Below are 26,856 nucleotides of genomic sequence, written 5' to 3' on the forward strand. Positions count from 1 at the left end.
GAGGGGCGGGCAAGTGCATATAATAAGTCGAAACCTGGACGCTCAAGCTGGCAAACCTTTTCATCAAAATCTCCGAGCTCTTTCGAACTGGGCTGTAGCCAATCCGGAGTCTTTCCAAGGACTTGAGCATCTCCATACTCTACAGCGTCGTATATGCGACGGCTGTGATAATTAGATTGGAAAATGTATTCGACGGTATCCCGCCACGATTGCGACACGCTCCATGCATAGAGCTGACTACGGATATCGATCCGACGAAGAACGTTCTCGCGCAGCTCTGCGACCCCAAAGACGCGTTTCGCTGCAGGCTGCGCGACTGCTGAATGTAATCGCGCTGGGGGTGGAGGTGCTCTTGGTTGTGCCGCAGCCGGGAAAAAGTCCGCCCTGCGTCGATTGGTGAACGCTATGATTTTGTCTTTCCATGGCAGTATCCTCCGCACGTTTTCGGATTGGCATCTTCGATCACCTTGCTCACGTAGGTTTTCGTATTCACGACTCCATTTCACGAAGCAGGCGCGCTTCTCAGCCGTGATGTTGGTGATGTCGTCTTCGGTGATCCATTCAAAGATGAGCTCTTCGTCCGAACGCGTGCTCGAAGGGAGTTCGAAGTTCGAATCGCTCATTGTTCATCCCCTTTGGAGCGGAAGGCTGAAGAGCAGATTGGGCGCTTGCTAGTGATGGGGTCCACCTAGGGAAGAAGACGCCACCTAGGCGCTTGGACGATGCGATAACATAATCTCGCGTAACCCGCACTAGATCCAATCTAGACTTCCACGTGTTTTGCTGGTCTCGCGGCAGCCGAGACTACGGCGAGTGGTATAATACTTTGCATTGAGGTGCATCGATTCTCCAAACACTACTCACTAAGCATATAGACTTCAGCGAGCCCACCTTATCCGTCTGGTTGAGGTGACGCAGCAGTAGTAGCAGTTTCTACAGTCTATAGCAAGGAAAAAAAAACGAATTTATGGCATGTCGTGCTATATGCTCCACAAAGAATCATCAGCAGAAGTATCCCTAGTCCACTCCGCCCAACACTCGCTGCTGGTGTCGACATATTATTCTGCGATATCCAAAGATTTCCACTCGTTTCCCAATGCCCTCATACTCATCAGCAACGGCCGTTGGCTCACATGCTTGGAGAGATTGGGATTTTCATCCATGTCGTGATGATCGAGCGTGAGTATAAAGTGCGGACGGGCACCGGCTGTGAATGCACGCCGTCTTGGGTATGATAGCTGCAGTACGCTAGGAGGCAGGGTGGCCAAGTTCTCTCGCATACGTTCGACTTGGGCCCTCCAATCCAATAGTACTGTCGATGCATGTGCGTTCAGTATATTTGTTAGATGGGATATACGTATTCCGTCCTTGTTGTAAATGCGGGCCACTAGCTTATTGTTGTGTGCAGTTCCCGCCAGCCACTGATCACTCGGAGTGTAGATGCCGATGCAACTACACGGTGGGTCGGTGACAAAGTGCGATCCTACATGGGAGTATAAGGACCCAAGCGGGAAGTTGAGCGGATGAAGGAGGCCTTCAGTGGGAGTATCGCTGTTTAAGTAAACATGACAACGACCGCGATACGTCTCGAATCCGCCAGTGTATAGGCGCTCCAGACACGGATGCAACGTGAACTGCGTAAAGTCCAGCTACTGCGGCTGCGGTTTGAAGTCGTCGTCCGGGGCGGGGTTAATGTCCCAAGCCACGCGATATGCGTGGCGCACGAGTTCTGCGACGGATGGCTTGAGCATATGCGATTGAGTAAGCCGAGCGGGTGCGTACGTCCAAATGTTCCATCCATTTGTATCCAGGAGAATCAAACACCTTGCGTGGACCTTTTCTTCGAAAGCAAGTAGCTCTTCGGGGGTTACATGAAGGTTGTCATTGTTGGTCGAACACACATCGGAGTATTCGACCGGGTTCTGATGCGGTGTACCTTCGAAAGGGTCCTGGAGAATGCGCTTCATAGTCGCTCGCCATAGCGTACAGACTTGGCCGGCGAGCAGTTGGGTCTGAAGGTCCGAACTGTACAAGATCTGCTCTACCAGTTCCGCTATGTTCAAAACGCGGTGAACAGCAGATGCAGTCGACGATGAATTCAGATCATGCTCATTACTCGGATCTGAAGTTGAAGGCGACGGTCCTGAGTCTACTGGATATCTGGCAAGCTGTGCATCAAGTAGAGCAACAAGAGAGTCCTTCCAAGCGTGCCACCTACGCAAAGACGTGAGATTAATGTTTCCAGCTGTCGCGGAGAGAAAGAGGTTACGCCTTTCGCTCAAACTAATGCCAGATGACGCGCTGTACTCGGGGCTCTCAAAATAGGCTGCCGCGTCAAGCAATCGGGCTCGTAGTTCCAGAGGAATGGCCGATGGAGTAATTAGGGAAGAAATGGCCAATGGATTAAATGGGGTTCGTAGTTCCAGAGGAGTGGTCAATGGAGCCTCGATGCCAAACCATTTGAGCAAAAGATTGCTTTCCGTAGCAGCACCGCTTGCCTGCGGGGAGAGGATGGTGTCTGCCATTCTAGGAGTGAGCTAGAGGGTGATGTCAGGTTGTCGGTGGGTCGCGCGGCACTACCTCGGTCACGCGCTGACTAATCCACTAGCCGGAGCTCGAACAAAACTCTCCGCGCCGCCGCCACCCTCTTCTCTTTTCCATATAGAAAGTTGCACCCACGAAATTTGACCTCACTCTTTGTTCCTCTACAAGATTGAAGTTGACATAAGCTGGGGAGAACAAACATCTTTGCCCCCAAGAACTGCCTGCCCCTACCGAATGGGCTGTCGGTCCCGTGGCTCCGAGACATTCCATTAAGAAAATTTCATCATTGCGACGTCTCCCTTCGCCTCGAACGATACCGACACGTATACGCACGAGTGACACGATGGATGCATAAGCGCGACCAAGGCGGTAGAAGTGATCGCTTTGGAAGCGCTGTACCATAAGATGGCTCGTAAAACCAAAGCGATTGACCACATGGTCAATCGCATGAGTAAAGTGCGGCTGGTGGATGAGCGCGCCGCGCCGCCGCCCGATCTTCAAGACGATGCGCAGGAAGATGATAAGAAAGCTGTGAAGCGCCAGCCCTTCCGCTTCTTTGATCTGCCATCCGAGCTGCGGCTGCGCATATACGAAGAGCTCTTAGTCTTCCCCAAGACCATCGACCTCGACCCTACGAACTACCGCACCGTCGCCCCCGCCCTCCGCCTCTTCCTCGTCGACCACCGCATGCATGACGAAGCGTCGCGCGTCTTCTACGGTCGCAACACCTTCCGCGTGTTCCCCATTCACGGCCGCTACATAAACCGCAAACACCCGCTACTTGCATGGTTCCCCCGTAAATACCGCGCGCTCCTTACGCGCTTGGAGCTGCGACTGGGGCCGGGCTTCACGAAACCGCCGAAATGCTGGGTCGTGGATAGCCGGCTCGGCCTGGCAGCGGTGAAGAAGGTGTACAAACTGAAAATCTTTGTAGAGATTGACCCGGCATCGAACGAGGTGTTTGAGGGCTGGCGCGTGGGGAACAACTTCTATACCGAGTACTGCGTCGGGCTGCTGAGAGGCTTGCTCGCGCAGGTGCCGTCGATTGACGACGTGGAGTTTGACGCATACCCAAGCGTGTCCAAAGACAGCCCGCTGCTGAAGGGCCTGGTAGAAGAGACCAAGCTCAATCAGAAGCGCGTTGCCTGGGGCCCTGAGAGGGGCTGGGACAAGATTGTGGAGGTTGACTTGGCCAGCGTGTTGCAGAAGATGGGGCTTGGAGCACAATGAAATGAGTCTGCCCCGTAGCATCCGCCGCTCGTGCTGTCATGCTTTGCGCTGCACACTTCGCGTCAATTATGTATATTCATGTATCATTTCTTGGTACTTGATTCGCATGCCCGAAGTTGTTTGTCCAGTTTGCTCTTTCCCTTTCTAGCCGCTGTGACAATGTTGAGGAGTGGGGTGTGGCGCTCAGCCGCGCCAGGCAAGGTGGGCTCGGAGAACTCAGCCTCGCTATCAACCTGCCTACAACAACATCCGTCTCGCAACATCTCCGCAGCCCACAAACCTTCCCTGATCGCCCCAAACAGTCTCCCGCCTCTTGAAGCATGATCTAGGAAGAACCTGGTACAGATCTAGTTGCAGACTACGAACAAGTGTCACACACCGCAAACGAACCTTACACGACCATGATTGCGCCTGCGCATGCCGAAATCGGCGGCGACGCCTACGTATACGAAGTTCTCGCTACAGACCGACCTCGCATCCGCCTTATCACCGTATGGCAGGGTGTCAGACGCGCGTCATACCCTCACCGATCAACCGAGAGCGACGAAATACTGTGCACTATCAAGACTTTCGATGTAGACAAGGCTCCGAGCTACATTGCCTTATCTTACTCCTGGGGCAAGCCCATACTACTACACACTATTCGACTCAATGGAAGACGCTATATTATTCGAGAAAACCTTTTCGATTTCTTGAAAGCTTTCGGTGCTAGCGACATTGGTCAACAAAACCATTGTCTATGGATTGATCAGCTTTGTATCGACCAAAGTAACACTCGAGAGCGTGACCATCAAGTGAGCATGATGGCTGATATCTACCGCAACGGCCAATTCGTCATCAGTTGGCTTGACAGATCGTGTTCCGAAGCGTTTCGCTACGTGGCAACAGGACACCTCAGTCGCGATGAAAAGCGCGTGCGAACGATCACCGTACTCTCTAATCAGTACTTTTCTCGTCTTTGGGTCGTTCAAGAGTTCCTGTTAGCCAATGACGTACGATTCATGTGTGGCGATGCATGGATTCATTATACGCTACTACAACGTCATGCGCACGCCCTCAACTGGAGGTTTCCCTCCATTGAGTGTTACAATGCATATAATCTGATTGATTCGAGAAAGGAACTGTTGACAAGTAGGACCAATCTCGTCGATGTTCTCAACCATGGCTCGGTATTGAGATGCGAGGACAGCCGCGATCAAGTCTACGGGCTACTTGGCATTGTAGACTCTTCCCAACATGTTCCCGAAGTCAACTATCACGACTCGATTGAGCAAGTATATTTGGACACCATCCGAATCATCTTAACAGAGGGCCAAAACCAAACAGTAGACGTGATACTGGGTTGTGCTGAAAGATTGGGCGAAAATATGTGTCTTCCAGATAAACACCAGCGGGCGATACGTGAACTACTCGAAGACATCCGTATGCGCGATACAGATGAGGTCAACAACCTGTACAAGTCGCTGCCTTGTCCGATCATACATGCGATCGGCGTCGAGCCTCCAGAGTCACCAGTCGAGTGGTGGTATGAGCATCAGGGATTCTGTTACAGCTATCCAGTCCAGAGTGGTGCCGATCAGGCCTCGCAAAACTCGCCTTATTCCTGACGCCAACAACACGTCACCTCGTACAAGGGGAAACCTGAACAGATCTGCAGACTACATTAAGATGAGTACATGCAAAGTGGGTGTGTTAACATCGATGTAGACCCCAGAGTGTTAACTTTTTCAATAGGTTGACGTGACGGCGGGACTCAATAACAACTCTACGAAAGCGGCTCAGATGTTTGGTGCTCGCATTTGTTTGGTTTACCAACGCAGTCTCTTCACACGTAAAGCGGATGTTGTCACTATGGATTGCGCATTGAATTCTCATCACGTAGGCTCTTCCGACTTCACTGCGCGCACGGATGTTGTCGTGCCCGCTGCGGCCGCTTGCCGTATATATTGGGGCGCGTCCTGGACTTCGGCTTTCCTCCACTAGATCTCGCGCTTTTTCTGTCAGAGCTACTACTCCGTCACATCGCCAACAACTACCAGAAGTGTACGTAATCAAAGACATGAGCGCGGCAAACGACGATTCCGCTTCCGCAATACCTTGCCAAACCATGTCGATGCAGTCACACCCCATCAACCCAGAGGCACCGTCTCTCTTGACAACAATACCAGGCGAAGTGCGCAACGCTATCTTCGAGGCTCTATTTGATTTAGGCCACCCCATTACAATCTCCCGCGATCGGTATGCGTACGGCTACTCCTCATGTTACCAGTCGCGAGACGTACGTGGCATCGCGCTACTTCGAACATGCCGTCAAATCCACGAGGAAATTACCGGTATTCTCTACAGTCGGAATATCTTCTGTCTAAGTCTGGCGGACGACCCCTACAATGCTGAACCAATTCCATGGGCAATGAACTGGCTCGTCGATATTGGTAGACCGTCTTCCGCTGTTCGACATCTTCAAATCTACATCGACAACGTATTCCACGGTGCGGATGATGTCATCAATATATCGCCTATACTGCATCAAGCATGGAAGCCTGATCGTGCGGCTTTAAAGGTTGAACTTCTCCCTAGATGGTCTCTGGAATGGGACCGCCCGGGTCCGCCCTCCAGGCGACGACCTTAACAGAACAGCCGAGCTGAACGCGGTCTCATGTAACAGGCAGATGGCTACAATCATGGATGATCCGTCAGGAATGATTAAAAGGTTCTGTTCCGTGCCTTCATTACTACGAGAAGTCTGCCTGAACTTCCTGGACCACTATGCTCACCTTCATTACTATGGGTCAACTAACAGCGACGGCGGTGTACTATCTATGGACACGATTGACATAGTCGAAAACGGTGGGGAGAGTACATTTTCGAAAAGAATACCGATTGCGGACATCAAACGCATAATGTCGTGCTGCGAAATTCGAAACACCATCTTGACCACGGCATTGTGTCCAGACGAGGGCATTATCTTTGACCTCACAAACCGGACAACAAACGTGGATGTAGCCTACATCGCATCGGTCACTAATTATCTGACTGGCACACACGAGATCGGCTTCCGGGAAAGAGCATTCAGTGTCACATTGACAAGTATGAGTACCCTAGCAGCTTTTACCGCGGAAATAAAGATACTCCGCGGACTGCCTCTCGGGAGTCCTACGAATATAACCATTCGCTACTATCTGGAAAATGACGCCTCCTTGGACGATGTACAGTTCGATGCTCTCGCGCTACTGCATGCGACGGGCTCTCACTGCCTATTAAATTTTGTGCGCATCGAGGTCTACAGCGAATCTGGCACTGCCCCAGTCAAGAGCTACACTATCTCTCTTGAGGATATACGACGGAGCGTTCTTCTCTTCATGTACCAGATTTTGAAGAAAACTCCAGAGCATATGCTAGCGCAACTACCAAGGATCTGGATGAGTGGCAGGGGCGAGGCGCGGGAAGCCGAGTGGGACTTGAGCAAGTGTTCTATCGAGCCGATCGTGAATGAAAACGTGGGCATCAGCTCGACAATCATTCAAGCACGCTGCGAAGGAATTTTAGGGATGTTGGAAAGCATGTTCGATCTAGACAATCTTCCGCCTAACTCTATGGGGGATTTCGCAACAGGGTTGCTGTGGTACTAGGTAGGAGATAGGTCTTGCTGCATACAGCCTATCAAGTACGAACAATTCGAGAGTGGCTAGGATGATGTATGCCTCAAACTGGAAATTATCTTGTGAAATCTATAATGCGACATGCATTTGGTCGTCCTTTAATGCCAGATGCTGTAGATCAAGATAATAGCGTTATCGCACCTCATATAACTAAGTACAAATGGAAAATTGACTGGCAACGTATACCTCTAGGGTAACCTTTGCTATATTCAATACGTGTTTGGCCTCTCTCCCGGATTAGTCGACCTTCTTAATGGTCAAATACACCAAACACGTACATCGAGCATTGGTACAGTACAATCTAATCCAGCTTCGCAAACCTTTCTTCGCGTAAGTACAGGGCGTATCGTAAGAAGTTTTGCGGTTATCGCTATCCATGACGTAGCTCTTTCCATCTGGTGCAGCAAACGGCCGCAGTCTTGGCAGTCGCCCTCTCTCACTTCAGAATCCTCGACTCTACAAGCTTTTCCCACTACCAGCAATTACCCCCCTTTCTTCTCTCACACACCCGTTTTCAGATACTGATCGCCAGCGCTACGGCGACTGAGACCACCCTCGCAGCGTGACAGCGAGCGACATGAGTGCGTCACCCGGTACCACAGGCGGCGGCGCGACCTCCACTACCGCCAGTGACGCAGAGTCGAGCGACATGACCACCACCAAGATTGCGAACGTGCGAGCAGACATGGAAGCAGCGACTGCAACGGACAACCTTCCGCCGCCAGTCTCACACCCGACCGATCCGGACGTGCCGTCCTTAGTGACTCTACCTGGTGAGGTTCGCAACGCGATCTACGAGGCACTCTTCATTCGCGAAGATCCTATTCAGATTCATGCAAACAGTTTCGATCCTCTCGGTTACCACTCCGGCAGTGTCGTCCTCGGAACTGCACTCCTCCAGTCATGTCGCCAGATCCAATATGAGGCCACTGGTATCTTTTATGCACGAAACGTGTTTCAACTAGTGCTCCCTGTAAGTACGGACGACGAAGACGGCCTTGTTTGGGCTATGGACTGGCTTCGCATCATCGGCAAACAGCCGTCCTTTCTTTGCGTGATTCAGCTCGATATCAACAACTTGCTTGAAGCAGACGGAGACTTGGAGATCCTGCCAATACTGGCGTACACTTGGAAGCTGGAACACAAGGACATGGCTGTTTCCTTTGTGAAATCACCCGAGAGGTTGATTGTGGGCTTCCAAGGCAATCGGCCATGGTCTGCCAACCATACGGCTAAGATTAACAAAGGGTTGAGTACGCTCATCGCTGATCCCTCAAACCTTCTTAGGAAGTACTGCATTGCGAGCATGCTGTTGAGGGTCAAACTCGACACAGATGGATCGGAAGTTCTCATTTCATACCGCCATAATCACCGTGGTGGTGGTAATTGGATGACGCAAGGCCGCATATCAATCAGCGATGAAGGTGAGGCGCGTATGATTTCGAGCAACAGGAACCCAGGGTTTTGTGATCTCATGACGATACATGGGGTGAGAAAGAAGCTTTTCGATTCGATCCAACCCCCAGGACTGGAATCAGTCTTCGACTTGACGAACCAGACCACGAATCTCAACCTTAAAAGCCTAGCTGGCGTGAACCGGTTGTTACGTCGCGAAATCATGCTGGAAGTCGGCGACTATGACTCAATCTTCAACTCAACAACTTCGACGCGGAAATACAACTTTGCTACCGAGCTGGAGAGGTTCGAAGCCATCCAACTACACGGCCACCCACGCTACTTTCATCTGTACTTCGACCTATCGGAACAATTTACCCTCGAGGATATTCGATTCGATGCACTGCCATTTATATCTTCGCTGAGTTGGTTAAACCACGACGTCCACTTGAAGATCGAGGTCCGCCATCCGATCGATTCCGAGACACCAAACCGGACGGTCACGTTGCTCTTGAGAGAACTACAGGTTAGCGTTTTCTGCTTCCTATACAACCTCCTGGAGACCTATCCCAAGAACATCTACCTTCCGTGCCCTAACATCTGGACGAACGGGCTTGGTAAAGTGAAAGAAGTGACATGGCAAGATGAGCTCGGGTTGGAACCTCTGGATACTTCATACCTGGACAACAGTCACGGTGTGATTCAGCGGTTTAGTGGCGGAGTTGCGAATGACTGGGCTTCGAGAGAGATAAGTCGTATCCTTCCTGGTATTCAAGACACACTGTCCGAGTTCCTCGGGGAGGAATATGGGTGGTTGTAGAGGTACGATCTGACCATATCATCAGGATAACTCGCTGATACATTCTAGCTTTTTCGAATACGAATTCGAGCTCTCAACTGCATTTTTGAAGCTCTCGTATCAAGGGATTTCATACCTTCGCATCAAGGGGATGAATTGGGATACAGTGGAAGTCCAGTAATGGCCTTTGTCCGCTCGAATCCTCTTGTCCACTCATCAGTCTATCGCATGGTTTTATCGTTTTGCTTTCTATTTTCACATTACCTAGCAACTGATCCTCCGATTATGGAATGGAAGTTACTGCACACAAAATCATTTGAGTTCATTACTTCTTTATTAGCGAAAGAGAAGGCATTATGGGACGCAGGGATGTTCACAGCTCGATAGCACAAGCTACATAGCTGCAAATGCATACAAAAGCAAGCCTCTTAGCCCGTGAACCGTATGCATATGACTGAGCCAAGGTACAGAGGTTGTCGCATGTGTTTGCAGGTGTAAGGCGCTATCCATGAATGCGATGTTGAATTTCTACATGTTTCGGAAGAGGCGGTCATCGGCCGCACTCTAGATCGTTTGCACGACGAAGCTGTCACTAACAGAACTTAAGGTGGCGCATTGCACGCGCAGATGACACGTACTCACAAAGATCGCGATTTCGCCGTCTCTAGAGAATAGGCAAGTAGCATTGTCATTATGGACGTGCGACGCGACGTAGGATGCTCATGGGCTGCGCGCGGAGAAGGAGTGTACGCGACAACCAATCGCAGCACAGCAGACAAGTGATGACGCGTTACGTCATCGTGTCATTAGTCGAAGTCGCGCCTTCGGCCTTTCCAACGACACCAACAACACAACAGCTCAGCGCTCAGTCGTAGCACCGCGCGAAGGCATTTCGCTTTCCGCACTTCAAAGGCGAGCACACAAATGTGGTATCTTTATTGCACTCCTATCATCGGTTCTTTGCGCTGACAACGCCAATACAACTCTCCGAGCTTCTAGCCGCATACTGAAGTCGCGCCTCCGGAAAGCAGCTCGCTAGCTATCGCCGCGCACACGGAAACGAACGAACCCGTAAGCCATATCTCGTCTACTCAGCTGCCGCCCTCACGAACAAACGCTCGATATCGGGAAGCATGTCCATTGGGTTCTCGCTCGCATCCAATGCCTGGTCCTCGACAAACTCGCCATCCCTATCAACGTATGGCTGGGGGTCAAGTTCCCAATTCCGGTTCTTGCAGAATCTAGCCAGATGAACGTTGCAGAAAACAATCGACTTCAGTTCTCTGATAAGGAAGCGCTGAGTGCTGTCACAGGAGGCGTCCTCATTCGGATCCTTGAACATGCGTACGATTGCAACCTGGAGAAATGGCTTTGCCGCTACGATATCGTCCACTGCACTGACAAGTTGTCGGTCGCAACACCTCATATGGCGCTGCAGACCCCGCGCCTCGAGGCGGAACCGGATATAATGGGGCAGGACGAATGTGATCTTGTTGAGTCTGTAAGCGCCCGCCAGCATCCAAGCCAGACTACGCCACGAGTCTTCAAAGTCTAGTCGCGGGAAGCGCTTACGGAGTTTCCCTTTGGTCCACGGATATGGGAAAGGCATGAGGTCGTATACCTCGTGTGTGCGAAGCCAGGTGTGTGGGTTCCAGTGTGAGGCCATGCAACCGCGGTCTCCCGAGCGGCAAGGGATAGCCATGGTCATGGGTTTCATGAATCCCAGATTCCTCGACCCAATCTTCGTCGCGAACGCATACGCTACCATATGGCCGTTGAGACCCGAGAAGCGGAACTCATTGTTGCCGTAAAAGACCTCGGTGGCTTCAGCGCATACTTGCTTGCATGTACGTAGCAAGCCGAGGTTGCGTGCGCCGCGTCTTCCGAACATTTTTCGAAGTCTAGACCCGTTGCGTACTCTTCGGTAATACTCGGTATCCATGTCTCCGGTCTCTGGCCACAGCTCGATCGGCTCGTCGAATTCAAGGGCATGCCCGTAGATCATCAGACGGATTTCGAGAGGCATATCGAGGAAGCCGACGTGTTGAGGCTTGTTCTACAGACTTGTAAGTATACCATTATGTGTCCAGATCCATAGGGTACTTACCACAGGCTTCTGGAACATACGTTCACCGTAGATGTGAGGATATCCATTGTATGGACGGAGGTCGTCATACGAGTGAACGAGAAACGCACCCCTAGCGGTCAGCGTCTTCATCTTCTCAGCGTGCGCTGCTTGCGCCTCTTGTTCTCGCTTCACTTTCGCGTCCTCCTTTTTTCTCATCTTCTCAGCGCGCGCTACTTGCGCCCCCTGCTCGCGCTTCACTCGAGCTTCTTCTTTCTTGATCTTCTTCTCTCGCACCGCTTCCGCCTGCTCAGGAGCCTTGTGCATGGTCTCGGCTTTCTGTTGCGGCTCACTCGAACCTGCTTGGGCCTCTTCCCGAGCTTTTCGCGCTCGCGATCTAGCCCATCCACTCTTCTTCTTGCGCTCGATGCCCTCGGGCAACACGTTACCTGGAGCAGTAGACATGTCTCGGGTGTTTTGCTAACGTGTAGAAGTTTTCGGGTTGGTTGACTGGTTCGTTGAGATCTTGACCAGGGCCCGGAAGCGTGCGGTCATATATAGGGGTGCAGTACAATCACGCCAAGTCTGTGCATCACGCATTACGCTCCTACTCGAAAGCTCTGCCTATAATGGTCGAACTACGCTCGCCACTGCAGGCCAGAGAACCTTCGGCTATTTCACTCAGAGCTCAAAGTAATGGTAGTTAACCCCCATACCGAGCATGTTGATTGCTAGGACCAAGCCCATCGATGCCTAAATGCCTGGGTACTCCAATGACGCCCATGTATATTCAGCAAGCCCAGACCAGTAGTTTTGCTGGGAAATGATATGTCCGGAGGTCCATTCGGTGGTACCTTGGGCCTGTCCCAAACTATTGTCGCTTGCCAAAAGCGCTTCCGCTACGATCCCAACATCTGCAGCATGCACCATGTCATCACAAGGGAACAGCAAAAGAAACGGAAAAGTTTGAACAATGAACGTTGTATTTCAATAGCTATTCAAGTATCCTCAGTTCCCTCCTGACTCTCCGCCCTGACTTCCATTAGTAGTACAGTTAACCTGACTCTCAATCCCGTCAATGTTCAAGCAAGTATACTGGTTCGTTCCACTCGGGCTCGTAACATTAACATTCTCGATGTTGATGTTCGAGCAAACCGCCGGGCTGGAGCAGACCAAATACCCGACAAGCGGGTCGTACTTCTTGCTAGTCGTGCCGTGGAAGTTCTTGACTGTGATGTCGGAGATGGTGAGGTTGGAGGGGAACTATTATCACGTTAGCTTTCGAACAGGACTTGGTTGGTGGGAAGTAAGGGCGTACCTGGTTGCAAAGAGTCAAGTTCTTCTGACCGTAGCATTGAGTAATCTCAATCGCGTAGTCGACGTTGGAAATAGTCATGCCGTCATACGTAATGTTCTTAACGGCACCACCGCCACCTCCGCCCTGCAGATCGCCGGAGAGAGCAGAAGAAGCACCAGGCCAGACCTTGATACGCGCACCGTCCGAAGCATTCGACATGCTGATGTTGTACACGTAGACGTTCTCGACGATATCAACTTCGCCGGGGTACTGGCCCAGAGAACCGACACTAATACCGTGGCTGCCGTTACAGATGAGGTTCTGAACAACGATGTTGGTGCTGTTGGGCTTGAACGAAACACAATCGTCGCCGTTGTCGATATGCGAGTTCTGAATCACGATGTTATCAGAACGGTACGTGTCCCAGCCATCCGTGTTCTTAGCAGGGTTCTTGCTCTTGCTACCACCGAAGATGTCGATGTTGTCGAAGACCACGTCGGTCGAGTTGGCGACGAATGTGTACCATTGCGGGCTGTATCTGAACTTCAAATCGGAGATGGTGGCGCCTTCCGCGCCGATGACACCGAAGAGGATGGGGCGCAGGATGTAGATGTCCTCGGCGTAGAGGTCATACCAGGCTTGACCATTTCCGTCAAGGGTGCCGCCACCGTAGACGTTGACGTCTTTGCCGCCGAGCTGGAAGAAGGTGGTGGCGTTTTGGTAGATTTGCTTGAACGAGTTTGCTTGCCAGTAGTCGGTGTCGTTTGTGAATTGGATGGAGCCTTGGATGTCTACTCATTGTTAGAATTGAGATGTCGTGCAATGTTGAAAGGTTACTCACCCAGATCAATGCTGTTGAGGAATGTGAGATCCAGCGCAGTTCCGATCGTGAACTTCTGGTCCTTCGGGAAAACGACATGACCGCCATTATTGCACTGCTTGATCGCCTTCAGAATGTTGGAGGAATCATCTTTGCCATTTCCGAGAGCCTTGACGCTGCAGGTCTTGTTTCGTGGCGGCGACGCTGGGCATGCTTTCTTCGGGTGATAAGGATACGCCGGGTGGTGTGGCCTCTTCGACGCGACAACCTTGACGCTTCGCTCATCGAGGGGCGTCGATAGTACTGCTGATGCTTGCAGCAAAGCGCACGTGAAAATTTCGGTGACGCGCATATTGGCAGACGTTTATGCCGATGTTCTTGATTGACAAGCTGGGGTTCAACGTCTGTACCCCGAGAAACATCGCGACCCCGACCACCTAATATACCCCCATCGCATCACCCCCAGCCGTCCGAGCCGCGGCCTTGGCCCTGGAACCTCCTCAAGATACCCGCTCCCGTAAAATTGGATGGCGCGGAGGAACTCTTCGATCAACCCCTTCATCCTGGGGTCCCCTCACGGCCACAAGTGGCTAAACGGGTCATGACTGTGGCGCTAAGCCAAGATCAGCGAAGCTTTCCCCACACGCCTGGGCGCTTGGCCAGCGCCATTGGTGGAGTTTCTGCGACCCCAGATTTCCGGTGCGTGCTCGCCCCACGACATATTCGCAAAAGACGGTCTACGGCTTCTACGCGTCAACGGCTGTGTTCTGGGGTGAGTACACTGAACGTGGCGGGCGAAGATTTTGCCGCGGAACGGCCGGCGTGGTTAAGCAAGTGGTGGCTGCTTGGAAGGGCTGGGCTGAGCTGTGATGCTTTCTTCATGGAGATGGGCTTACCGCGATTACTTATCCGGGCGGGCTCCGGTAATTTCGTACCTGTTGTATACCAACCCCATCTTCTCCTGAGGTCTTCAACAGTTATCTGTTTATCCCGTAAAACGACTTGGGTGTACGCAGGAGCATACTTGCGAGATACCCAGAGCCAAGCCCACCGTCTTCGTTCCGTCCCGAAAGCTTAGCAGCAGCCTTTTTCTGCCAAAAGCAACGACGTGCGACAAGCCATTGAGAAGACCGATATTAAGGCACACAACTGTTCCAAGGGTCTAGTCACTACGTTCTATATCCACTCACCCTCAGCCAACATCCTAGACACGTCTTGTTGAGATATCGCTATCATTCGTCTCACCCCGAAGTGTAAGCTGGACGGAAATACCATGTGAACTCCAATAATAGGGCCGATATTGGAATCATGGCTTGCATATCACAGTACCGCGGATGTCGAATGTGCGTCCGCCGAACCAGGGTCTGCGTCATTCGCTTGAGCCTGTCAAGACGTCTGTAGAATTGACGAGACGACAGCTCGTCTCTTGAACCATCGACTACATGTAAGGAACACCGCGGAAAGAGGAGGGATTCAATGTGAAATTGCCTTGGTGAGGACGAATGAAAAGCCAGTAGAAGAAAGCATTGCTATGCTACGATGAGAGATAAGCTCCCAGTGGCGGTAGGCCGACATCGCTATGCAACGATCGAGGTGATGCACTCAATATACATCGTAACGCTACCCAAAACCATGCTATGCAACCCGCAACTCCCAACCCCAGCCGAGAGCAGAAAACAATCGTACAATACAGAGGAAAAGAACATTGACCAACATTCATTCCATCCCCAGAGCACCACCCCTATCATCTTCCATCCCTGCGATCCACTCAACCAGTATAAGCCCGGTAGCCCATACCACCCGCGTCTTCAAACACACACCCAGCCATTCCCATTCCCATCCCAACATCCTCACGCCAACCCCCTTGATCCACAGGCGTCCTCGGCTCATCCGCACTTGGACTAGGACTATTAGAAAACAAACCCCCCTCAGGACTCTGCTCAAGCACATACGCCGTGTCGCCAATAGGCAGGCCATGTTGAAGAGGTTGCGATAGGGAGTGTGCGGATATGGTGCGCGATAGATCGTGGTGGTGTTGCGACATGGGACTACCCGGGTAGGAGCGTGTGGGTGGAGAGAAGAGATCGAGATGGGCGTGGTGGTGCGGACCAAGGACGTTGGCGTTGGGGTTATTGAGGCTGAAGTCATCGGTTCGGGAGGAGGACGACGATGGATAGCCAAAGTCCACGTCGCTTCCGTAGTATGGACTGGGTGGGTAGGCGTCCGCTGGTACGCTGCGATAATTCGGATCGAAAGCCGCAGGCACAGACCGGGACATGTACTGATCGTTGCCATTGCGGTATCCGTCGTGCATTCTGCCACTCCGTTTCATCCTTGCGGAGCGACGTGCAGCTTGACCGCCTTTGGCGCCAGAGGCTTGTCGCTGGGGCTGTGGTTGCTGGGTCCGGTGGCCACGCTTGTTGGGCTGCTTACTGCGGTAGCGCGTTGTGGATTTGACGCCTTCGCGGATAGCTTCGTCGGTCAGGCGCCACATGAAGCCTTTGCGGGATTCTTCGCCTGGTTGGTCAACCTTTTCGAAGGCCTGGGCAGATTAGTATGTACTAGAGAAGAGAGGTAGAACGGTGAAGGAAGAGGAGACATGACTTACCCCATTCATTGACAGATTGTGTCGGATGCTGTTCTGCCAGCCTTTCGTCTCCGAGGCACTGGCCTTGTCGGTGTTGGCCTTGAACCACTCGTAGATATCGCGGAGTATCATTGTATTGTTGGGCGCGTTCAGGAGGGCTTGGTAGATGAGCTGCGCGTAGGGCTGCTCCTTGTCGATGACGCCATCTCCAGAGAGATCGTGGGGATGTCGAGGGGGATCGTCGTGAGGAGTGGATGCGCGGGTCAGGTCAGAGTACGGGCTCTGGTAGCCATTGGAATCCTCAACCTTCATATGCGCACCATATGGATGATGGTCAAAGTCGTTGCTGAGCTGCATGAGCTGGCCGCTGATCTCATGGTCTGACAGATCCATCGCGTCAACGTGGTTTGGCGGTTCGATGTGGTATGCGGTGGGTGGATGCGAGTCGGTCATACTGATATCGGCAGGAAGGCCAGAGAGGTCAACGCCGGTGTAGGACCGGGGGCAGCTTGCGTTGGAATACTGAGTCGGGTACGCGATACCGAAGTTGTCGTTGTAGGACATTCCGTTCTCGGCGTAGTTGTAGAAGTCTCCGGTACCAGGTGGAAACGGGTTAGACGCATTGTAACCCGCGCCATTCTGGGTCATGGAGTTGAGGAGGAAGTTGGTCGGTGCAGTCCACTGCATTGGCTCTTGGTCGTCGAGACTCATGGCAGAGTGCGGGGTAGTGTCGCTGTTGGAAGGTGCAGGTCCCTGATCGGAAGGTGCGGTGAGCGGGACCTCAATAGGCAGTCTGGGGGAAAGAGATAACACCGGGTTATGGGTGTGAAAGGGAAGTGGGGCACAAAAAGCGTCTTTGGAGGGCTGGAAGGGTTCACAAAAGGCGTCTTGAGATGACTGGACGTTGTCGAATTCAGCACCCACGTCTGCGGAGGAAGGCCGATGAGGTGATTGCGCATGTGGCATAGCTGTTGTGTTGTCGGCCTCCCACGGGCCTGGACGGTAGAGATAAGGAACGTATCGATACGAATACGCCAACGTGTTGTGTGAAACCAAAAGACTGGCAGAAATGAAGAGTAGTAAAAGGCGATGCTCACAAATGAAGCGGCAGTCAAGACGTTAACATGCTCCGCCATGCCCCGGCGAACGGGATTGCCTGGAAACCTGGTCATTGTCACCTAGGCGATTCTTGCGCGGGTTCCTACTGCCAGCACACCTGCAGGCTTGACGCTGCAGCGTCGCTTGTATGGACAAACAAAGGATGAGATCTCATCGCAAGGACGGCGGATCTGAGGACCCTGGCCGCAGGCGCAGCTGCAGACGTGATGTCACGGAGCGACAAGTACCGGTACAGCATCACCGCCCCACGGCCCGAGACGCAGCCTAGAGACCCTCATTGCACCACTCCATCAACCAGTGTGAATGACTCTCTGTACCACCACTGCAGCCAACGATTGCCTGCTTGACACCGGCATACGGGAAGGCGCATACGTCCACTCATAACATCGAAAGCGCATACGGGGTGGCCCACTTGTAACATCGAAACGTCCATCGGCCTGCACGGCAGCCTCCCGCTCTTCGATGTTCCTGTCCGGCTTCTGTGCATGTCCTGGAAATTGTCCGAGAGCAAGAGGCAAGATGTTGTTCATTGTAGTTGTCAGTACACGCGTCGGAGCTAGTCTTCCAAGCTACAACAATCATCCCGACATAGGTCATTTCCTTCAAGGACCTGTATTCCTCGCCTGCAAACTCTAACCCAAAAAGGCCATTAACGGCATATGTTCTGCAGGCGCAAGGATGTGACATGATGTGCTGCGCCTGCAAAGAGGCAGTAGGCGAGCAACCGTTTGGGAGCAGACCCCACAGAGGCCTGTGACACGACTTCTACCATTTTTCATCCGGTGAAGCTGATTCGTAGTCTTTGCCCAAGCAATAGTCATCCGTGATAGGCCCTCGTCACGGCCCTGTCACCGCTCGAAGAGGAGTGTACACCGCCAACGGACCCGAAAATGGAGATGCTGCACGTTGCGAGGATATGAGAGCCGGTTGAAACGTCACCGCCAATGTGGTGGTCACGGGTGATAGCGCAACGAGAAGCCTGGAATTGATACTCAAGAAGCACCTATCGATGGAGAGGGTCCTGTGCAACGTCCGCCCTATTTCTTATCCTATCGCGCCGTTTGGTGTAAGAGGGGCCAGGTACAGCGGGGTAGGCTGTGAAGCGTCCATGTCACCCAAAGGGGGCTTAGCTACTTTCGATAGTATATCTGCCACGATGTTAGTGTGATGCCAGTGTGATGCCGTTCCGGTCATGCGATCTTGACATACCTTCTTGAATTGGAAGTGGAGTTGCAAGATGCCCTGCATTGCGTTAGCCACTAGCTAGTACATTGAGTATGACTGGACGTACCTTGTCGAAGCTGCTCTTGAACCCACGTTCTCTCTTAGCGCTGTAGTCCCATTCCTTGTCGATGATGCGGAAGGCAATATCCTCATAGGGCGGGCCGGCAATGAACCGGATGAGGCACGTGTCGTCTTCACCGGCCGGAGCGAAGGACTGGCCCTTTTTGCGGCCGTTCTCCCGTTCGATCTTGTAGGTGGGTGCTTTTGATTTGTCGATGAGGTCGGGGTAGAAGATGTTGAACTTGTAGCCCTGCACGACCTTTGGTGGGGGGTTGTCGTGATCGTAGTGCGTTTGGTTGTACTTGTTCCATTCATAGCCCATCTGCACACGGTTGAAGTAGCGGGGTTTCCGGGGCTTGTAGCTGCCAGCCCACTGGGGCCGGGCGGTCGTGACTTCCTCCTCCGCGGTGAAGATTTCCTCGCCTTCCTCCACGCCTCGCGCGACTTCCCTCTCGTATAGCGCCATGGTTGCCTTGGAGTAGTCTTCTTTCTCGACAGGCGCAAATCGTGAGGCGCTCGTTGTTACCGTCTGGCTCGTCGTGGGCTGACTGCTGGTGGTGGTTGGGTCGCTGGATTTGGCCTGTGACGGCACGTAGCCAATCTTCTTGATCTTTCCCCTTTCGGTGGCCAGACTCTCCAGGAACGCTTTCTCATCCGTCTGTGGTAGCGCCTTGTCTTCGGCGCGCAGCTTCAGTAGGGGTTGGGGATCGAAGGCTGCATCGTATTCTACAGTCGTTGGCTGCGCCTCGCTCGCCTCATCGGTGCCGCTCAGCATAGCGTATATCCTGTTCTGGACAGATGCAGCTGCGTCAGCCTGTTGCTTGCGCAATGTCTGCAGTCGCTCTCGGACAATCTCCTGCGAGACGCGCCGCAGCTTCGCCTTGGCCTTCCACACGCGCAGACTTCGCAGCAGCTGTTCCCAGTAGTCGTAGTCGATTGGCTCGTCCGAATCGAGCTTCTTCTTGACCTGCACCTCTAGCGTCTCCAGCTGTTCGAACGTCTTTGGGGAGAGCAGCTGATCGATGTCGGCGGCCACGGAGCTGGTGCCGCGGGCTTCGGACTTGGAGGATTTGGATTTGCGGCGGATGTCTTTGCAGATTGCTTTGAGGGACTGAGGGGTTAGCAGCGTATAATATCGCGACGTGTATTGTACTTACATTCCAGTAGTCGCGATTACTCCTGCTCGTTTCGAGGGTCAGGTAGTTCTCAATCTCCTTTTCCAGCTCTGCGAGATCTTCATTGTTGAGCCCCTCCAGCACACCTTCCGGATCGACTATGTCTAGCTCGTGATCTTCCACCTCCTCGTCCAGCATCGACTTCTCCGTGGGATCAATGAAGCGCAGCGTGACGGCCAGCCAGTCGATGGGTCTCGCGCGCCCGCCCTTGACGCGTAGTGCCGCCTTCTTCTTGGCCTGCTGCAGCACGAAGCGGTCCTCGTCTGCCACCCACGCCTCCTCTGCCGCGTTTGTCGACCGTTTCGCAGGGTTGTCGTGTGCTCGTGAGTCGGCTGACCGCTTCGCTGGAATTGACGAAGACGGCGCGTTGCGCTGGGGAAGGCGATTGCGCTCGTTGCGCCAGGGAGGTTCACGTGACGACATACTTCACAATAGGCCGGATTTGTAGTATGGAGATGTGTTGTTGAGGTTTGGTCTGGCCGGCGCAGATCGCGAAATCTTTGGCCGAGGCTGGTGACGTACGGCTGCCTTCCGCGCGCGCAGGGATCTACTCCCGATTAGGAACAGTCTTGGCGCGGTTGCCTTGCACCTGCGCCTCAGCTACGCTTCACGTGCCAGCTCAAACCCCACAAAGGTCGCGTGTGTCACGCGTCTGCGCTCATCTGCAAACATGCACTCTATCACTTCGTTCTCTCCAGGTTGAGATGTCGTGTTGGCGCGAGCTGGAGCTCTCTGAGCAGCCCGACGGCAAGCAGATTCCCCAGCTACTCATCAAACCCGCCTTCGACCTGGACTCGTACACAGTTCATCTTACCGATCTCAGCAACATCTGGAGCGAAGAGCTGAACGTGGACGACGTCGTCAAGCGGGCTGCGTTGGAACAATCGCCAATCGAAGTCAGCAAACACGACGCGGCGCAGGTTGCCATCCTTCTCGAGAATGTCAAGAAGCCCCTGCTGAGTGCGGAGGGTTCAATGTGTCGTGTCGCTCGTGATGGAACAGATGGCATCACTCTACACACCAGCATAGGCCTTCCAGAGCCTCTTGGTCGCTTGACATGGAAATTTCGCTTGGAGAAGCGAACGTCTGCCGATCTCAAGGACGAGCTCATCTTGCCGCTACTTGTCTCTTCCCACATTCAGAATGAACGCATTACCGGGCTCATCTCGACAATCGCCGCCAAAGACAAGGTAATCACTCGACTTGTGGACCAGTTCGACTCTCATGGCTTGGACTTGGCTGCCGCATTCCCTAGCGCTGGTGGAACGAAGGCGGGACGAAGGAAAGTCAAACGTGAACAAGCGGAAAAGCACGTTCCCGCTTTACGGTCTTTCCACGAGGAAGCATGGCGGCAGGATACCGAGCAATTGAAAGACACAAACCTGACGACGCTAGGCTTGTTCCAGGAAGCACTAGCACAGAGCACTCCGATAGTACCTTCGGAGTTGAAGTCGGGTGATTTTGAGACTACATGGTGGACTGCTGTACCTACTAAGTTGAGCATGCCGAAAGCCCCAGTCAAAACCAAGGCCAAAACGCCTCCTGTGGCATCAAAGCCAGCAAAAACAGCTACGGATTCTGGTGATGAAACAGAAGAAGAGTTTGAGACTCATGTGAACTTCAAAGTAAGGGTGTGGAGCATTACTGTCCGCGCAATGACTAAGACTTTCAGACACGCGAACTCGGCAAAAGGCCAACACAGACTCCGGCGCCATTACCATCGTCGCCCCTCGACAAGGCCAGTGAGACGGAAGACGACAGTACTGAAGACGATGAGGATCTGGATGCGCCTCCCAAGAGTCAGAGCCAGAGTCTAAGTCGGACCCCACAAAAGCCAACTCGGAAAAGGACGCCCACGCCGGAACCCCGTTCCTCGCCAAAAGTGCCTACACCCACAGCGCAGAAGCCAAAGGTAAGTAGCTTTCGAATAAGTGGGAAGTCGAAAAGAGCAACCGAGTCTCCTCCGCCATCGCCACCAAAATCCGCGGATGTAGAGCCGGAACCAGAGATCCGACCAACCAGGGAGTCTGTGCCACCTTCCCAGCCCAGCCAAGCGACAACGCCAAAGAAGACACGAAAGCCGTTCAGGATTGGTGGTAAGGGCAAGAAAGCCGAGGATGGTGCTTCGCAACGTGATATGACAGCTTCACCAAGTACCCAACGCTTCAGAGCAACGCAATCTCCTACTGCCGAGCCTCCATCGTCTCCGCCGAGAATGAAGGAGATGACGCCCGTCGAGGAGGTTCACGAAGAGACACCTGAGGAGAAAGCAGAGCGGAAGCGCGCTGAGTTGAAGCGGAAGAATGAAGAGGCAGCGAAGAAGCAGGCACATGCAAAGAAAAAGAAGAGGTTCTAAACAGAGCCTTTACTTATACTACGACTCTCAAGAATGTCTCCCAATCTATTCGTTAGGGTAATCATGAGGGTCGAGGATTGCGGGGCTGGATCTCTCTTTGACATCGTTGATATCCCATGACTACTCATACGCTTGTTCAACTCGTCATTGTTTTCACTGCTACGTCTCACATGGACAGGAAACCGTAAAGTATGCACTTGATCTAATCCCGCACGCGTGGCATTACGCGGCAAACAATATGCCTAGTCTACTACAATGTGCTCGAGGTAGGGCGGATTCCACGTTCCTGATTGAAGTCCACCTTCACCTGCGATCACGCGCTCCTTCCGCGTCCGTCACCTCCGTTTGTTTACCTCGCGCCTGCTAGTCGCGCACCACGCCCAACACCGCGCTCTCTCCCACCTCCCCTCCTCCTTCCCTCTACACATCTTTTAGACAGTCGACGTCGACCCTTCCTGCTGGTTGTGGTTGACAACCGCTACCCGTCATCATGTGTTTATATCATTACTCTTACGTCGCGGTCTGTGACCACGCCGAGTTCACCAGAATATCCTACTGCAGCAACGCGATAACACTTGGTTTGCCTAGAACGTAAGCACTCCATTCTCCAGCACTATCATATCCTTGCTAATAGTCGCAGCGTCAGTCATTTGCCAGACGACCCCAGTGCAGACGGCAACCCCGACACTCAGTCTGGCTCATCTACTCCTCGACCAGCATCATCCGCCAACAACAGTAGTTCATCGCATTCGCAGTCGCATTCGCATACTCGGCAGCAGTTCCAGTCACAGCATAGCAACAACAACATGTCCACTCTCACGCCGTCTGAAGCTGGCCGCGCGCCGACCTGGGACGCCATCGTCCAGGAGCGAGATGCACAGGTCCATCATCAGACTGCCTTCATCCCGCGCTCTGCTCTTGCCGACGGATCTCGTGCAAGGCGGGCAAACACTCTCAATGACGCTAGACCTGTATTGGATACACCTGGTTACAGCAACGTCAACATTGATATCCCACTGGATCCGCAGTCTTCATTGCATATGGAGGTCACTCACGATGGTATGGTTACTGAGCTCGTCGCTCGATTTGAGTCTTATGGCGCTTACTCTGACGTCTGCGAAGTATCTAACGATAACCCAACCGAGTCACCTTCCGATATCGACAACGTTGCTGTACAGAAAGCGGAGCACCAGTACAATACGTATACCATCGGTACATCAGGACGCAGTCCCCGCAAATCCATACCCGCCCAATGGCTTACGAAGAGTACTGCCCCCAATCTCGCAACAGCGCAACGTGCCAAGGCAAGGACATCCAAGACAGCATGGGATAGTGACTCTCCGGATGAAGTCAAGACATTGCGTGGAACGCGCAGTTCCGTCGATCTCAGTAGAGCTCATGGCAAGGAAGGCGCAACGTTTCTTACAAAGGAAGCCCTAGCTACTGTCGATAGCACCATAGCATCGCCCACGTCTCCGCTCAGCCCCAGCAGACTGCATGGCTCTCCAACGAAGCGGCCATGGAACAGTCCCACCGGGTCACCTCTCCGCAGCAGCGCCCGCCATCAGTCCAGCTTCTCCCTTCGCATGTCGCCGACAAAGCCGACACACCTAAATACCGACTCGATTTCTGCAGGACACTCGCGAGCATCTAGCAGCGTTGCGACATCCACCGGCAGGGCTTCGTTTCACACTGTACAGGGGTCGCCAGTAAGGAGTCCTGCAAGCACGGAGCATAGCTTCCAATCTGCTGCAGAGAACCCTGAAGACCTTGACGTCCCCAGTGTTGACTTGTATGCTGATAGCGATGATGAGCAGGTGCACTACGAGCCCGGTAGTCCGCGATCTGACACCGCGAGAACGAACGCTGAAGGAAAGCGAAAGTCATTGACACCGAGGCTTTCGCTTGTCATTCCTACGCCTCGCCGTGACAATCGTGAAGATTCCATGGACTCCCGCCTTGCCGATGGTCCGCTGAGTCCAGATTCACCCACGCAGGTGTCGCGTATTCCCCGAGCCGGCGCCGCCAGCAAGACCGCACCCCCCGTACGCACCATCAAGCGCGTCGAATCTGTCAAATCATTGCAGAAGAAGATCAAGGAGCTACAGCTAGCCATGCAGATGGATGCAGCCCAGTTAGATGCTATCCAGATCCCCCTACCCGCGACGCCTGCGCCGGCCCCTCTACGCCACGTTCGCACCGTCGACAGCACCGGTTCAACTCCGATCATCTCGCGAAGTTCAGGATCGCACAAACCTGGTGGAATGACTGATGTCGCTTCAGAAGATGACCAAGTACAGTCTACTCGCGGCAAAGGTCCTGCCATTTCTGCCGATGTCACCAGCCCAGACCAGCCAGCCGACGCACCGGGATGTGATGCTAGCTACGAGCACGCGCAAACGTTCAAGGTCGATCAAGAGGCAGCGCAGAACGCTGTACAACCCAAGAACGTGCCATGGGGTGTCCCGACAAGTCTTGCTCATGGTACGACGCTCACACCTCCTATCAGCGTACCCACGATCGTCGTCATGATGGCTCACAATTTGGACATAGGGAACCTGAACCTCAACACCCAACAACACGAGGCTGTTTCCGACTCCACGAACCGAGTCGATGACGTCGAGAACGCGTCTTCATCCAGAGGGCGAAGTGAACGGTATGTACCCAGTGATCGTAATCAAGCAGACAGCGGGCGTTCATCGCAATCTAGTATGGGCTCGGACCTTCGCGCAACTGCTACGGAATTCGTACCTCAGCCTCCGACCACGACCAGTCCGATCGACGCTACCACGGAGAACACACCTCTCAGTCAATCTCTCGACATAGCCGACCTGCCGGATGCGACGGTGCTCGATAGAAACGGCGTACCTTTCCTCTGGTACATGTACGGCGTACAGTTTGCTTACGAACAGGGTTACCGCAACGGTCGTCCAAAGTCGCCCAAGAAGTACAAGCCGAACAAGAACCAGCGCAAGTCTATCTCCTCTCCAGCCGATGCTGCGCCTTATTCCTCAAAGGCCGTCCCCATCAACAACCCCGGACCAGCAACTCCTCTTTCGGCGGCAGCGAAGCAGCGCATCACATCCGCAGAGCTGATGCCGCCTCCGCCGCTCCCTACAAGACCACGTCAGGAGGAGACTCACCAAGAAAACTACCATCCAGGATCTAGTCGCATGATGTCACCCCCGCAGATACTCGAGCCTGTCCCAAACCAGCCTTTCGCACACCAGCTTAGTTTGATCGAACAGACCGCCAACAGCAACCGCGCCAACAGCAACGCTCCCCGTCACTTTGGTGTTAACCCACAGCCCTGGGTTAGTTTCCCATCTGGCCCTCGCAACGCGCATCCTCCCACGTACTACACAGTACCCCGCCATGGTCACCGCAACAACCGTGGCAATGGCCTGTACGGCGGTCGTGGCAACGCTGCCGGTGTGCCTATCGATGCAACCGCCCCGTTCCCCAACCCTACCGCACCACAGGGCCGACCCGACCAACGCCAGACCTACGAGGCCGCTCCCGTCGACTACTCAGACTACACTATTGGGAAGGAGTCGTGCGGTCTAGTCAACATCACTGTTGCGACAGAGCGTGCTGGTGGCGAGCCATGTAATGCATGTGCTCCCGACCATTGAGCAATTGGTGGTCTTTCGCAGGTAAATTGGATAAGAAGAGATCGATTGAGGAAATGGAGATAGGAGGATAACATGGCTTGGACAGAGAAGGCTATTGGTATCGTACTGGATACGTCATTGAGATTACACATGGCATACGAAGCATGTCTTACCAGGGGACGAACAAGATCGATGGATGGGACTGCTTGAATAGTAGTTGATAACGAGGAATGAATAAAACGTATATGATCATGACTATTCGGTAAGTATGCCAAGATCAAGGGTGAGCCTTGCTGTTCATCTCGAAATTCGGGTGTTGTCAATGAAGACGTTGTGACCTTTTTTTCATCCGGATGCGGATGGGTGTTGTGTGCTGCGCCTTGCTGCTCTTCACATGCTGATCTGCTGGAAAAACCTAGAAAGGATGCATTACACTCTATGGTTCTTTTATCATAATACACACAACAGCGAAACTGTCGATAATGTACTCCTTCTCCACATTCCTCGTGCCTCTCCTCTCGGTCATAATTTTTCCAATTCCCCAAGCCTCCGCAGTGAAGATATCCGATCTCTCTGCATGCGCCGTAAGCCAGCCAGCTCCTCCTTCCTCACCTCCCTCGCCTCTTCCGCACCCCTCACTCACCATTCCCACAGCAAAGATGCGTCATGGAAACTACCAACTTCCGCGGCTGTAGTTCAAATGTGGCCGCGTGCCCCTGCCTAGCCCAGAATAAGGAAGCTATGAAGTTGGGCATCTGCAGCGAACAAACGGATAACTTGAATGCGGGGTGCACCGCGCAAGAATATGGGGAAGCGGAGGAATATCTGGTGGAGTTGTGTGGGGATGCGAGGCATGTGACAAGCCCTCCATCTGATTCATTTTCGTCGATGACGACATCAGTTGGGGAAATC

The 26,856-nt window shown here is 53.2% G+C and overlaps 8 protein-coding genes across 8 annotated transcripts; 4 read left to right on the forward strand and 4 right to left on the reverse strand.

Moving 5' to 3' along the window:
• Positions 1 to 2,949: 2,949 nt before the first annotated feature.
• J4E86_001472 (uncharacterized protein) lies at positions 2,950 to 3,774 on the forward strand (the record flags this gene model as incomplete). Its single annotated transcript, XM_051442039.1, has 1 exon — positions 2,950 to 3,774. One exon carries the CDS (start codon positions 2,950 to 2,952, stop codon positions 3,772 to 3,774), a length of 825 nt encoding a protein of 274 aa, XP_051308210.1.
• Positions 3,775 to 8,010: 4,236 nt separating this feature from the next.
• J4E86_001473 (uncharacterized protein) lies at positions 8,011 to 9,648 on the forward strand (the record flags this gene model as incomplete). Its single annotated transcript, XM_051442040.1, has 2 exons — positions 8,011 to 8,857; positions 8,960 to 9,648. 2 exons carry the CDS (start codon positions 8,011 to 8,013, stop codon positions 9,646 to 9,648), a joined length of 1,536 nt encoding a protein of 511 aa, XP_051308211.1.
• A 1,066-nt stretch (positions 9,649 to 10,714) lies between these two features.
• J4E86_001474 (uncharacterized protein) lies at positions 10,715 to 12,157 on the reverse strand (the record flags this gene model as incomplete). The annotated part of the gene is made up of 2 exons (XM_051442041.1): positions 10,715 to 11,683; positions 11,735 to 12,157. The coding sequence occupies 2 exons, from the start codon at positions 12,155 to 12,157 to the stop codon at positions 10,715 to 10,717; spliced, it is 1,392 nt and encodes a 463-aa protein (XP_051308212.1).
• Positions 12,158 to 12,700: 543 nt separating this feature from the next.
• Positions 12,701 to 14,161, reverse strand: PGX1 (Exopolygalacturonase; the record flags this gene model as incomplete). Its single annotated transcript, XM_051442042.1, has 3 exons — positions 12,701 to 12,955; positions 13,011 to 13,780; positions 13,831 to 14,161. 3 exons carry the CDS (start codon positions 14,159 to 14,161, stop codon positions 12,701 to 12,703), a joined length of 1,356 nt encoding a protein of 451 aa, XP_051308213.1.
• A 1,416-nt stretch (positions 14,162 to 15,577) lies between these two features.
• Positions 15,578 to 17,107, reverse strand: J4E86_001476 (uncharacterized protein; the record flags this gene model as incomplete). Its single annotated transcript, XM_051442043.1, has 2 exons — positions 15,578 to 16,351; positions 16,418 to 17,107. 2 exons carry the CDS (start codon positions 17,105 to 17,107, stop codon positions 15,578 to 15,580), a joined length of 1,464 nt encoding a protein of 487 aa, XP_051308214.1.
• A 1,660-nt stretch (positions 17,108 to 18,767) lies between these two features.
• J4E86_001477 (uncharacterized protein) lies at positions 18,768 to 20,397 on the reverse strand (the record flags this gene model as incomplete). The annotated part of the gene is made up of 2 exons (XM_051442044.1): positions 18,768 to 19,910; positions 19,957 to 20,397. The coding sequence occupies 2 exons, from the start codon at positions 20,395 to 20,397 to the stop codon at positions 18,768 to 18,770; spliced, it is 1,584 nt and encodes a 527-aa protein (XP_051308215.1).
• Positions 20,398 to 20,678: 281 nt separating this feature from the next.
• J4E86_001478 (uncharacterized protein) lies at positions 20,679 to 22,330 on the forward strand (the record flags this gene model as incomplete). Its single annotated transcript, XM_051442045.1, has 2 exons — positions 20,679 to 21,599; positions 21,647 to 22,330. 2 exons carry the CDS (start codon positions 20,679 to 20,681, stop codon positions 22,328 to 22,330), a joined length of 1,605 nt encoding a protein of 534 aa, XP_051308216.1.
• Positions 22,331 to 23,136: 806 nt separating this feature from the next.
• On the forward strand, positions 23,137 to 25,965 carry J4E86_001479 (uncharacterized protein; the record flags this gene model as incomplete). The annotated part of the gene is made up of 2 exons (XM_051442046.1): positions 23,137 to 24,986; positions 25,041 to 25,965. The coding sequence occupies 2 exons, from the start codon at positions 23,137 to 23,139 to the stop codon at positions 25,963 to 25,965; spliced, it is 2,775 nt and encodes a 924-aa protein (XP_051308217.1).
• Between the last annotated feature and the right edge of the window lie 891 nt (positions 25,966 to 26,856).

Source organism: Alternaria arbusti, assembly GCF_024043155.1.
Source record: "Alternaria arbusti strain BMP 1465 chromosome Unknown scaffold_1, whole genome shotgun sequence".
In the NCBI taxonomy this organism is placed as follows: Eukaryota; Fungi; Ascomycota; class Dothideomycetes; order Pleosporales; family Pleosporaceae; genus Alternaria; species Alternaria arbusti.